The 12,364-nt window shown below is 39.8% G+C and overlaps 1 protein-coding gene across 4 annotated transcripts in view; it reads left to right on the top strand.

The window, feature by feature from the left end:
• LOC119737512 (sodium/calcium exchanger 2-like) overlaps positions 1-12,364 on the top strand; it is a 73,816-nt gene that overhangs the window by 30,467 nt on the left and 30,985 nt on the right. The window contains exons 6-7 of one of the 4 annotated variants that reach the window (XM_038211930.1): positions 3,949-3,963; positions 8,847-8,879. The exons of 1 other annotated variant lie outside the window; for it this stretch is intronic. In XM_038211930.1, coding sequence (XP_038067858.1) covers positions 3,949-3,963; positions 8,847-8,879 — 48 coding nt within the window. The remainder of the gene's footprint in view (positions 1-3,948; positions 3,964-8,846; positions 8,880-12,364) is intronic. 2 more of the 4 variants (XM_038211931.1, XM_038211932.1) reach the window with 2 other exon arrangements.

The following is a 12,364-nucleotide window of genomic DNA, read 5'->3' as shown; positions in this document are numbered from 1 at the left end:
AATTCAACAAAATCAAGTTGGGAAAGGCCTCATGGCCACTCATGCGTGCTGACTTAATCTTTGCTCCAGTCGCTTCGGTCTTTGCAACTCCGCCGCTCTAAGCCACGGTGGCCTGGGTGAAAGGCTAGGTTCGGCGATGCTGGAAAATTCAAGAAAACCAACCATGTTGTTGTAGTCTGGTTCCTTGACCCAACTTAAGATGAAACAGGGCAATTTATAGACTTTGGGGAATTGTAAGGTCAGAGAATCAGTCTAGCAGCTGCTTGTACCATTTCACAGGTGTGAAAACATGCAATTGCAAAGAAAATGCGGACTAACTAAATATGAAAAATTAAGAGCAGTTTTGAAAAAAGTCAGTTTTCTCCAATGCTGGTTGGCTGACCAGAGTTGGAAAAATACAAATTTTCTTGAAAATACCAGCACACCAGGAGCCACGATTTTACAGGATTCTTTGGACTGTCATTCCCTAACTATCCAGTAAGACATAATTTCCTGATAATTTGCTCATTTCATTTTTTGATGTTTGCAAATGTTGTATCTTCCCTTTAAGCATTGGTCTGTCGATTTTGAGTCTGTTGGTTCAAAAGAAAACAAATGCACAAATTACAAATGGTCAATACTCTACACTACCATCAATGCTAGATCTTTCAAAAATCCCCCGTTGCATTAAGAATTTTATCTAGCATTGCAAATTTGTCTTTTGAATATTTTGGCTTTTTTGGGGGGACGGGGGAGATTTTGGAATGCATTCTGTCGTCACTCTCGATTAAATATTGATCAATTGTAAACACACTCCCACACACAAGAGAATTAAATCTCATGCTCCACTCATAGTCACAACCGATCACAGCCTGTGATCAAAATTCACAAAAGACAAACACAAAACAAAAATAATTAATAAAAATTAAACAAACAAAAAATTGAAAGAACAAGAATTGAACATCCTTGACCGAAACTAATTTCATTGGTGGTCTCTGCAGGCTTGGCTCGATGTAAGTAGGGGAAAACGTAATTACGGCAATATTATTTGATTATTGTGGCCGTTGAATGGCTAAATAATGATCTCATGGCCGCTTGGATTGACTGCTAACCTTTAGCGCTGCAACCTCTAGGATAACGGAAATTTTTTTCAAATGATAAACCATTCTTATTTTGATAAAATGAATTGTATGATTATATGAGTAGTGGGCTCTCCTGCACAAATAACCCATCAACGTTGAAGGTTTATACAACATTTCCAAACACTTAAAAAAAAAAATACCCGAAATTATTATGAAATACCCGTACTTGACCGTATAAGGCCAAAAAAAAAAGTCTCCGGTTTCTGGTATGGAGCTTGCCCAAAAAGTGGTGCGGCGACGCGGCGTTTTTTTTTTTACCTGATTTTTTTGCTTCAAATGTCGGCTGATGACTGCAAATGGTGCCCGACTAAACTTAGTGCAAATATATGGGAGTCCAGAGAGGCCACATATAGAGCTTATTCTCGACCATAACCCAATCTAAAAACACGTTAAAATTTTGCAGCAGCAGGATTCCAGTCAAACCAGTGAGTTGGCGGTTTTGAGACATCATCTTTCATCGAAAAAAAAACTTTTTCATTTTGCCGACGCGCATGGCTACGGCGACGCGCACGCATACCAGAAACCGGAGACTTTTTTTTTTGGCCTAAGTGAATAATACTGTAAAGCATTCTGTTGAATCATGGCAGCTGATGTGTTATCATTTTCAAGAAAAATGGAATTTCCAGCGATGGAGGGCCGACCATCGTTGGAAAAAAAGCTGACTTTTTTTTTCAAATACTGCCCCCAATTTACCAAATTTAAGTAGCCCGTCCACATTGTTTTGGCAATCGGTTACACATTCGTGAATGGGTGCGAGCCAGCTAGTCTGGTTCCCTGACCTGACAATTCCCCAACTTCTATAAACTGCTCTGCAGTTCGTTTGAAGTATAGGTCAGGGAACCAGACTATCAGAACAGCATTTTTTTGTCTTGATTTTTCCAGCATCTATGAACACAAACATTAAAACAGGTCAGTGTTACAATATTTGCTATAAAATACTAACCCCCAAATCCGTCCAATTCTGAAAATTACAGCAAAAGCAAATGTTGTATGTGGGGGAGACCACTGGAAGAGACATTTGAACATAATTCCTGACGACGCCTGACACACACGTAAAGACGCTATGGCTTTGTTTGCTTCAGAATAAAATACGTTGTGCGTACTTCACAAAAGCGCCCTCTGTTGTTGGGGCATGGAGCCCATACTGTGAATTCTTTTAACCCTAACAAACCTGAATCCATCAAAATCCACACCCTGTTTTGGGGGATTTCGGCGCCGGGATTCAGGATACCTCCATATTGAAAAAGTTGGGGGATTTTGATGGATTCAGGACATGAAGCCTATCGGTACTGCAGGGTTTTGATGGATTCAGGATACCTCCATATTGAGCAGTTGGGGGACTTTGATGGATTCAGGATCTCAACAGATTTATACTCCCGGCTAACTGGTGGATTCTGATAGCCTCACTGGCCACCAAATTGTTTTTGCATGGCAAAATTGATGGATTTTGGCGAGTTCAGGATACTTTCTAGTAAATATATATATACAAGGGGTTAGGTTTAAAAAATAAAAGTTATGATTATACCTTCTTGTAAAAACATAAACTGTTAAAATATAACATATTAAAAAAACAGGTAATTTTGTTTGTACTCCTCTCATTATAAGACAGCCATCTTCGTAACAAAATTACAGCTACGTATTCAAAGTCATCAGGTGAATGTACACGCAGTGTGCAAAATGTTCTAAACATGCGTGCATGTTGCTCGAAATTTCTTCAAAATACAGCACAGCCAATAGGTGTCAAGAAATTTCTCACTCCCAAAATGCCGATGCACGTGGCAATTGGTAGGTAGTGACGTCATTTGAGAGATGTATCTATGGAAGGCGACAACAAATAAAAGCAGTTACATTTTCAACTAAAATGAATAATTTTCTGTAAGAAGAAAAATTGTCAATATTTTGCAAAATTTTAGAGTGAAAAGCAATAAATGCAAATCCATGCTTAAAAAATAATAACAAATTTATGCAATTATGCTAATTGTAAATTTGTAGCAGTTTTAAGGCACTTCGTCCCAAGCTGATGTTATGAATGTTATGTCACCTACAATATTAAGGGAATAAACGTGTGTTTTGGAGGTTTTAAACACTCTGTTTAAGACCGGTTGGAGTCTGGATGCTGATAATCAGAATCCAGACTCCAACCGGTCTTTAAACATGGTTTAATACCGACCAAGCACATATTTTTTCCCACTCATAAATACCTTTTCAGTCGAAAAATCAAATCTTTTCAGTTCAGAAGTCAAAACAAGTTAAAAATTATAAATTTTCAACTATTTCAATCAACAAAACACCCCTCTAGTTATACAATGGTAAGGTCCCCTGGTAAACAACTCCTTAAATGGAGATTGACGCGCGCGTCGCGCTTACTGCGTGATGTGGCACACCGCGCAGATGTACTGGTGTAGTGTGAATTTAGTACTATGAAATACTGACTCACTGGTAGTATTGCACATGCCTACGTGAGGATTGTGAACGTTCAACCAATAAAACGGTGCTGGCACCAGATTTCATAGGAGTCCAAATTTCATGTGACACTGCTGTATAAGACCAGCCAGCCATGTCTTTATCAACTGTTTAAAACCGGTCACGTGACGGGCTCTCGACCAATAGGAATGGGTATGTCTTAGGTGTTAATGAATGTGAGTTAACACTGTTCTACATGTACTTGTAACATGTTCAAATTAACGCCCTTTTCTTTGTTAAATATAATATGTTGTTGTGTCTTTGAATTAACACTAACTTCTTCTTTTGCCCTTTCTCTTTGTAACACTGATTCTCCTTGCACTTCTAATGTGTGACGCACCACCTCTCTACGTCCGATTAACAGCAGTAGCAGAAACCGGTAAAGTATCTTTCTTATTTCTTCCAAAAATATTTGATGGAAAATGTATAGATATCGATGCAGACGCCTGCATGCGTAAAAGGCCCTCATTGTTTAACCAGTTCGCGCCGGAGTTTAACCAGTTTGCGCCGGTTGTGTATACATGCAAAAGTTTTGCGGTATTCAGAACGGATGACAGATTAACATGCAGGGACTGGAGGCCGGATGGATAAATCTGTCAACGACCCGCTCGCAGCTAGTCTGAGTATCAAAAATGATCCACGGAGCCCAGCCTCCTGTCTAACGTCTGATATGTCATAGCATGCAGATTGATGGGATCACGAGCCTCAGCCAATCGGAGTTGACTTTACAAAATCGTGACGTCTTTTCATTCCCAAATCAGGACTAAATGTTTGATTGGTCAGTTCCATGCAGTGTTTTGTAATACAACAATGGCCAGGCAACTGTAAAACCTAGACGAGCTTGGCGTGCCCGTATCGCGTATTATAGTGCGTGCCCACAGCCTTTGTTTGCTGTGTCTAGGTTTTTTGTCCATGTCTATGACGTAATAACCGTTGAATGACCGGAGATCCGAAAGCGCCCACTGATTGGTCAAAATCTAGAGGTCAAGAGGCGGTTGTCTTGCATTAGTTAATCAGTGAATCTGCTCACATGGTCTAAAGACCACTTGAGCGAGGCCAGAAATATGAGTGTGCTGCCCGAGGGTGATGACTTCAACCCGCCTGGCTTGAGGTCGAGTGAAATTAAATCCCGCGCCTCGTTCCGTTCTTGTCAAAATAACCCCGGCGTGAACTGGTTAAACGGCAAAGGGTGCACATTTTGAAGGACGCTTTTCTTACTTTGTGTACACCAGAAAAGTGTCCTTCACAATGCGGTCACTGTTAAGATGAATTCCATTTAAGCTCTTGTGTCATTTGTTGAGGCAAGGAGTCCGTACCAAATCTGGCTCTGAAATTTTGTTGTTGTTCTTGTTTGTGTAGCAGTACCATTAGTTCGCTTATTTGCTTTGAATATGTAGGTAAATCGGTTGGTTTTTTTTAGACAGCAAGACCCCAAATCGTGCTGTCAATTAAAAAAAATTCTTATTTTCATACCGGTGTGACACTGAGGTTGTTTGCCAGAAGGTTTAATTTTTTGTAACAAAAGGAAAAAATAAATTATGTGAAAAGTATTAAGGATATACTGTTGCGTAGGGCTGTTCATTTTCGAATAATTAGTATTCGATTACTTGACACTATATTTGACTGAATATTCAAATATTCGAAATTACCAGCTGCCATTTTGTGCCACGCCGGTCAAAAATCGCTCGCAGAACGCACAAGTTGAAATGTGCATGTGGCAAAATGGGCTGCTGGACCTAAGGTTACGACCATTTTTATTGGTTTATTGTTATTTCTTCATTTTTACTCAATACTTTGCAAAATCCTTTCCATGTAGTGGGGCAGATAGGGAAGATATATTTTGGGGAATTAATCGTGCCTTTGATGATACAAGCATGGCATTTGGCACACATTCAGAGTACATGTATGTCGTGAGAAAGATATTTGGCTATTTGGCCATCGCAGATTTGTCCGTTGAAAAAATATTGTTGCTCAAAATGGCTGCCATTGCTGATTATTGTACCTATATTTTTTCAAAGGACAAATCTTCGATGGCCCTATAGCCAAATATCTTGCTCAAGACATGCTCTGTACGTGTGCCAAATTCCTTGATGTACCATCAAAGGTACAATCCCATCACCTATCTGCCGTACTAATGTTGCCGTGAGCAACTGACAATTTTTACGGCATTTCGCCCTCTTAAATTATGAGATCTGTCTGTAATTGACAGGACGGAAAAAATGCCATTCAATTCCCAGTGGGTGCCAAATTAATTTGATTGTTAGCGGATACAAGGAGAGGGGCAGTTGTTTCAATATGTTCATCGTTAGCGAGACATGGCATCGTTGTTTTGATAAGACAAGCAGAAAGATTGAAAAGGTCTTAAGATGCGAGAAACAAACACTCAAAATCTCTCATTTGCGAAATCTGTTGTCTGTCTGTCTAAGCTGTCAAAAAAACATCCATTACTTACTTTTTCTTCATCACGTTTTCCCGTTTGGGATATCCTTGTATGCGTCTGGGCTTTATTTATTTATTTCTTTTTGGCCTTCTACATGGGCGTCGCCAGGATTTTTTCTAGAGGGGGGCAAATTTTTTTTTTGTCAAAAAATGCTTGTATTTCTCAACACATTCTCGATTTATCAGTTTTAGAGGGGGGCAGGGACATTTTGCCCCCCCCCCCAACTCATAAAATTTACACCACTTTGTCTTCGCGCCTCTTTTTTTTTTTTTTTTTTTTTTTTTTTCTTCCTTTTTTTTTTTTTTTTTGGCTTTTCCAGGGGGGGGCAAGTGCCCCCCCTTGCCCCCCCCCTCGCGACGCCCATGGCCTTCTACTGTTGCAGAAAATGCTGGAAACTTTGCACTTTGATGTTGAAAGATATCATACGTCTGTGCGAATTTGACCTTAATTTATGCTGTAAAAACAGTACACATGGATTGAGTTATTGCAAAAATGTCATTCTGTGGCATTAAAAAAAAAACATTTGCTTTTTGTCAGCGCTGGAACGACAACAAGATAATGCTTAAAGACATAGTCCATCATTTGTAATTTGTGCATTTTGTTCGTTTGAAGCAACAAAAGTGTTCAAAATCTAATGAAGGATACTGAACAACTAACCTGATGAAGTTTCAGGTCAGCTTCAGCTGTATATTCCGAGAAAAACAGCATTCTAAGATCTCAATTTCAAATCAAAAGTTGCTAAATCATGTTTTGAATTGTTTTGAATTGCAGCTTTACGCGATGTCGCTCACTGATCCGACGAATTATAGGAACCGCGCACGCGTGTGCGTCGTGCCAATGCTTGCGCGTGCTGCGCCGAATAACAAAACGAACTACTAATTTAAATTTTCCTACGGTGCTTCTTAAGACGCACCGTTGGAAATGCCTTCTTTCGTTGATTTCTTCAAAATGAGAGCTTAATTGCCAAAAAGAATAATTTCACAGGGAGTTTAGTCCCCTTACTATCTTTCAACCAGTATGTTTTTCAACAATAATTATGCCAGTTACTTTTTTGGATAGCTGCAAATGATGGACTCTGGCTTTAATGACAAACCGACAAACCACCAAGTGACTTATGTAGAAACTTCTGCAGAGCTTAAAAAAGCTAAAAAAAGAAAGGATTATTGTATTTCTATCATTTGCAAGTACTTGTTTATAATAGAATTTGAAGAAAAAAAACATGATGCCTGAGCATGTAGGAACTCATAGGCTGACATGCATGCTGCATGTCATACTGTTGCGTCCCATATTTTTTTTTCAATCAAATATGCATAGATATCAACTGAAAAAGAGTCGTTTTTACCAAGAATAGAACTCTAATAACATTTTGCATGCACCAGTGGTTATGTCCTTTACAATGCCTCATTAACATCATGGGAAGTTCATTTATTCATTGCCTGGCATGGCATATTCATCTGTGTAGGGGATCCATTTTAAATTCATTATTCCAAAGTGCTATGATCCTTAAAGGGAATATACATCATTCGCTTTTGCTGTAATTTTCAGAAATGGATGGAATTGGGGGGTTGGAAATACATAGCAAATATAGTTACACTGACTGTTTTGAGGTTTTGGGTTCGAAAATGCTATAAAAACCAAGAAAAACTATCATTTTCCTGTAGTCTGGTTCCCTGACTCCATATAAGAAGAAACAGAGCAGTTTACATACATTGGGGAATTGTAAGGTCAGGGAACCAGTCTAGCTGGCTTGTACCCGTTCATAGGTGTGTATAATCGATTGCAAACAAGTGCGATGGTCAATTGGGGACAGTATTTGAAAAAAAGCCAGTTTTTTCCAACGCTGATTGGCCGACCAGCGTTGGAAATTGATACAAAAATACCACTTTTCTTGAAAATGACAGTATACCAGGTGCCATGATTTTACAGGATGCTTTACACTGTCATTCACTAAAAGTCCAGCAAGGTATTTCAAAATAATTTGGTAGTTTTATTTTGTGATGTTTGCAAATGTTGTATTTTCCCATTAAAGGTAATATACAACATTTGCAAGCATCAAAAAGCAAAACTGCCAAATTATTATGAAATACCTTACTTGACTGTAAGTGAATGATAGTCTCAAGCATCCTGTGAAACCATGGCAACAGATGTGCTGTCATATTCAAGAAAAAGTGTAATTTTTTTTTACCAATTTCCAACGATGGTCGGCCAATTATCATTTGGGAAAAAAATGACTTATTTTCTAATGAATGTACTGCCCCCAATCAACCCCAAATGTAGCGAGTCCACAATTGTTAGCGATCGGTTACACATCCCTGAACGGGCACAAGCCAGCTAGCCTGGTTCTCTGACCTGACAATTCCCAGACGTCTATAAATTGCTCTACTGCGTCTGAAGTAGGGTCAGGGAACCAGACTACAGTCGAGTCTCGTTAATACAAACTCGTTCGGACCTAGCCAAATTGTTTGTTATATCAGAATTTTGTATTAAGAGGAACATCAGTCCCATTATTGTGCACATAAATGCACAGTCGGGATTAAGGCTTTATGTTTGTTATAACCAGAATTTTGTATTAACAGAGTTTGTACTAACGAGATTCGACTGTATACAAGAATGACTTTTTTCCTTGGTTTTTCCAGCATCTATGAATACAAAGCTTTAAAAAGGTCAGTGTAACAAAATACTTAACCCAAATCCATCTATTGATGATAAACTACAGCAAAAGCGAATGTTGTATGTTATTACCTTAGATAAAAAAAGAAGAATATTTTGTGTGGAATTCAGCTTAACTTGCATGCTTAACTTCGTCTTCCATATTTTTACAGTTTTGCGTGCACATTTACTCCTAGTTTAGGAGGGTGAGTGCCTGCCTGAAAGTCAATCAGTAGACACGTAGAGGCAGCGTAGAAACACAAGTAGATTATCAGGCCAAAAAAAAAAAAAGTTCTGCTTCCAGTTTCCCTACCTACCCTATTCTGACAGCCCCTACCCCTAACTTTTTTAAGGGAAAAATGAGAGAAAAACACCCAAAACCATGAATTTCAGCCTTTTACCCTAGACTTCACGCAGACGCCTCCATATGATCGCACACATAAAAAAATCAGCAGAAAAAAAAATTCCCTACCTACACAAATGCACCTACCCTGTTTTCAAATCGGAAGCTGATTTTTTTTTTTTTTTTGGCCGTAGCAGATTTTTGTTCTCTGTTCACTGAGTTTTGTTCGTTTTATTTTGCTTTGACAAGCCTTTTTCGCATTGGTAGATTCTCTCCAGAAATTCTCTGGCATTTCTGCAGACAGGGCGAGTTGCTTTCTGAATCTTGAGACAGTTGCTTTGTAATTAAGCGTGGATCGCACAATGGTTTCTCCATTGGCGGGGGCCTCGCGCGTGTACAGTGATGATATGCCTGGAATCGTCTATAAGATGGTCCATCAGAAGGAATGTTATTGGAGAATGCGTCCCTTGTGGAAGGTATTACTTTCCATTTGCTTCGAGGGACGTAAAAAAAAAACTGCCGAGAACGTCACCATCAATGTTGCCTTTGTTATTTTACGAGCCATTAGGCGGTAATGAGCGTCTCCCCGAATCCATTAACTTAGCCTCCAGGGCTTAATTCCTCTTTGACAAGGTTGCCACGGTAACCGTGACAGGCTTTAACATGCATGGCTGCCTTCATGGGACGTACACACAATAAAAGCCAGTTCTATTGAGACTCAATTTTTATTTTTCTTAAAAAAAATGGGGGGGGGGGGTTTAATGAGAGAAAAAATTCTCTCCATTTTTTTGTGAAGATTCCTTACAAAACGTAGTCTATGGAATATCCCCTAAGTGTCTATGATACGGGAGCAGATTGGGCAGTTAATTATGCAAAACGAGACTGCGTCTTGACCTCGAGATTGGGACCATTCAGCGGGCGCCTTCTATCGGGTCTTCCGTAACCCATTGTTGTTTAACAAAATCGCGTCAGTTAAACTTGACCAATCAAAAGCTTAGTCCACATTTCTGATTGAAATGACATCACAATTTCTGAAGTCAACTCTGATTGGCTAGCGCAGGTCACATAATGCGCATTATTCAGATATGCGAACATGTACATCAGATGTTGGATATGGAGAACGCTCCGATGGACAATGGTTGATACTCAGACTATAAAGTGTGGCTTTGGTGAACATTTTTCTGAATTAAGAAAAAAAGAGAGTGTTCTACTTAGGGGCCGCTCCACATTACGGTACATCAACAATATTCATGACAGCAACTGTATGTATGCCTTGTCTGCAACTTGCTGCAGTATTTTTATCAGAGTGGTTTTGAGGGTGATGGGACTGCTTCACGGTCATTATTATTTCCGTTTCGGATGAAAGGGTCAAAATTTGTTGACCTTAATTTGAACCAATTCATCTTACCCCACCCCTTTACACCCTACATTTCTCCTCATGGACTAAACTTCTCTTCGCTGTGACTAACAACATAATAAATTAACCATTTTAGCTAGCAACCGTTTTCTTAAATCCTGCAAAATCCACTTTTGTCAGCAAGAAACCAACTGCACTTGTTTAGTGCACTGGTTGATTCAGGATTAGGTGCCTTTTTAAAGAAAAATAACCAAACCAGAAAAGTGAAGATGCCTGGTTTTTAAAATCATAAATGATGTTGCTGATCTTCTCGGCCCGTTTTCCTCCATGTTTTTGGTGACATATCAAAAATAAATTAAAAACAGCCCTAGAGTTTGGTCATCGGCCGTACCCCCTCCCCCTCCCCAATTTTTTTTGGTAATTTGCCTTGGCCAGCTAGGCAGGCCCTGGCCTGGTGGGGCCGTGCCCCCCTTGGCGAGCAATTGTCCCCCCCCCCCCCCCCCCCCGGCCCCAACGGCAAAAGCATGTGCATTTTTGTATTTTTATGGAAGTGGGCCCCCTAGTTAGTACTATCCCCCCCCCCCCCCCCGATGCTCAGGGCTAGCAGTCCGTCAGCCCTTCCGTTTCCCCCCCCCACCTTGAAAATAAAGATTTGTATCGGAATCCCCCAACGTTTCTCTTGCTTGCAAGGTAACTAGAATTTAGCCCAATGTTAAGTAGTATGACAGAACTCTACGATCCTCAATAATTCTTCCAAATCCTGCAAACTTCTTCATGGATTTTGCAGGACCACCACTGGCGTAACAAAGCGATCTGCTTCTAATCTCTAATTCATATTCAAAATTACTAATTACTAACCTTGTTTTATTTCCGCTCCAAATTCATACTGACCTCATTAATTCATTCTCTCATTACAGGTAGTAGCTGAAGCACTCAGTAACACTTTCATTAATCGATTACATTTAATCCATACAACTTACATTCACTAACTTACATGATTCAATATTTAGGTTTTGCCCTCCACCCACGTATAAACACTGTATACTCAGTGTGTTACCTCCCGAGAAAAAAATCACACTCGGGTGGGACTCGAACCCACGACCTCCTGCTTTCTAGTGCAGACATCTTACCACTTGACCAACGAGCTTGTGGGATCGGCTGGCTGGTTCGAATCTGATGTAGCAGCTGGTACACAGAGTTGTAATTAGTCACTGATTTTTGTGACTCGAGTCAAGTCGAGTCATTTTAAAGAAGTGACTCGAGTCCAGTCGAGTCATTAGGTCAAAAGGTCGAGTCGAGTCGAGTCAAATATTTAGCTTGAGTCAATTCGAGTCACAAATATTTGAACAGTATATACCAAAATTGATAAAAGGAGGTCATAAGTTTAGCCAGTGTTCGAATCCAAGCGCTTTATAAGAAATTGCCCAAAGCCAATGATGAAACAGTGAATTAGAAAATGTGTTTAACAATCTGGTTCCTGGATAGTATTTTGTGTGTTCTAGAACCATGAGGTGGGAGTCTGTGACACGTTGTATATTTATACATGACTGCTATTCGCAAAGCGAAATGAGCATAATTTTGCACCGTAAGTCATTGCAAATACTTTTCGCAAAGTTGGGACTCGAGTCTTATTAGCCTTTGCTTGAGTCGAGTCGAGTCTTCTGATGAGGGACTCGAGTCGAGTCGAGTCATTTGCTCACAATGACTCGAGTCGATTCATTTGCTCACAGTGACTCGAGTTAAGTCGAGTCATTTACCCTTAGGGACTCAAGTCGAGTCACCAAAAATTGTGACTCGAGTCAGACTCAGTCGAGTCATCGACTCGAGTCATTACAACTCTGCTGGTACAGCAATGACAGTATTCATACGATAGAATTTGCGTCCCCTCAGAGTGATTTTTTTTCTCACTTTCACCCGAGAGGTAACACACTTTACAGTGTTTATAGTGTACAAATGTATGTCTATGAAGGGCAAAACCTAATATTGAATTT

This window comes from Patiria miniata, unplaced genomic scaffold (assembly GCF_015706575.1).
Source record: "Patiria miniata isolate m_02_andy unplaced genomic scaffold, ASM1570657v1 HiC_scaffold_3, whole genome shotgun sequence".
Lineage (NCBI taxonomy): Eukaryota > Metazoa > Echinodermata > Asteroidea > Valvatida > Asterinidae > Patiria > Patiria miniata.
The sequence above is the reverse complement of the archived record's forward strand: the minus strand, read 5'-3'. Positions and strand labels throughout refer to the sequence as shown.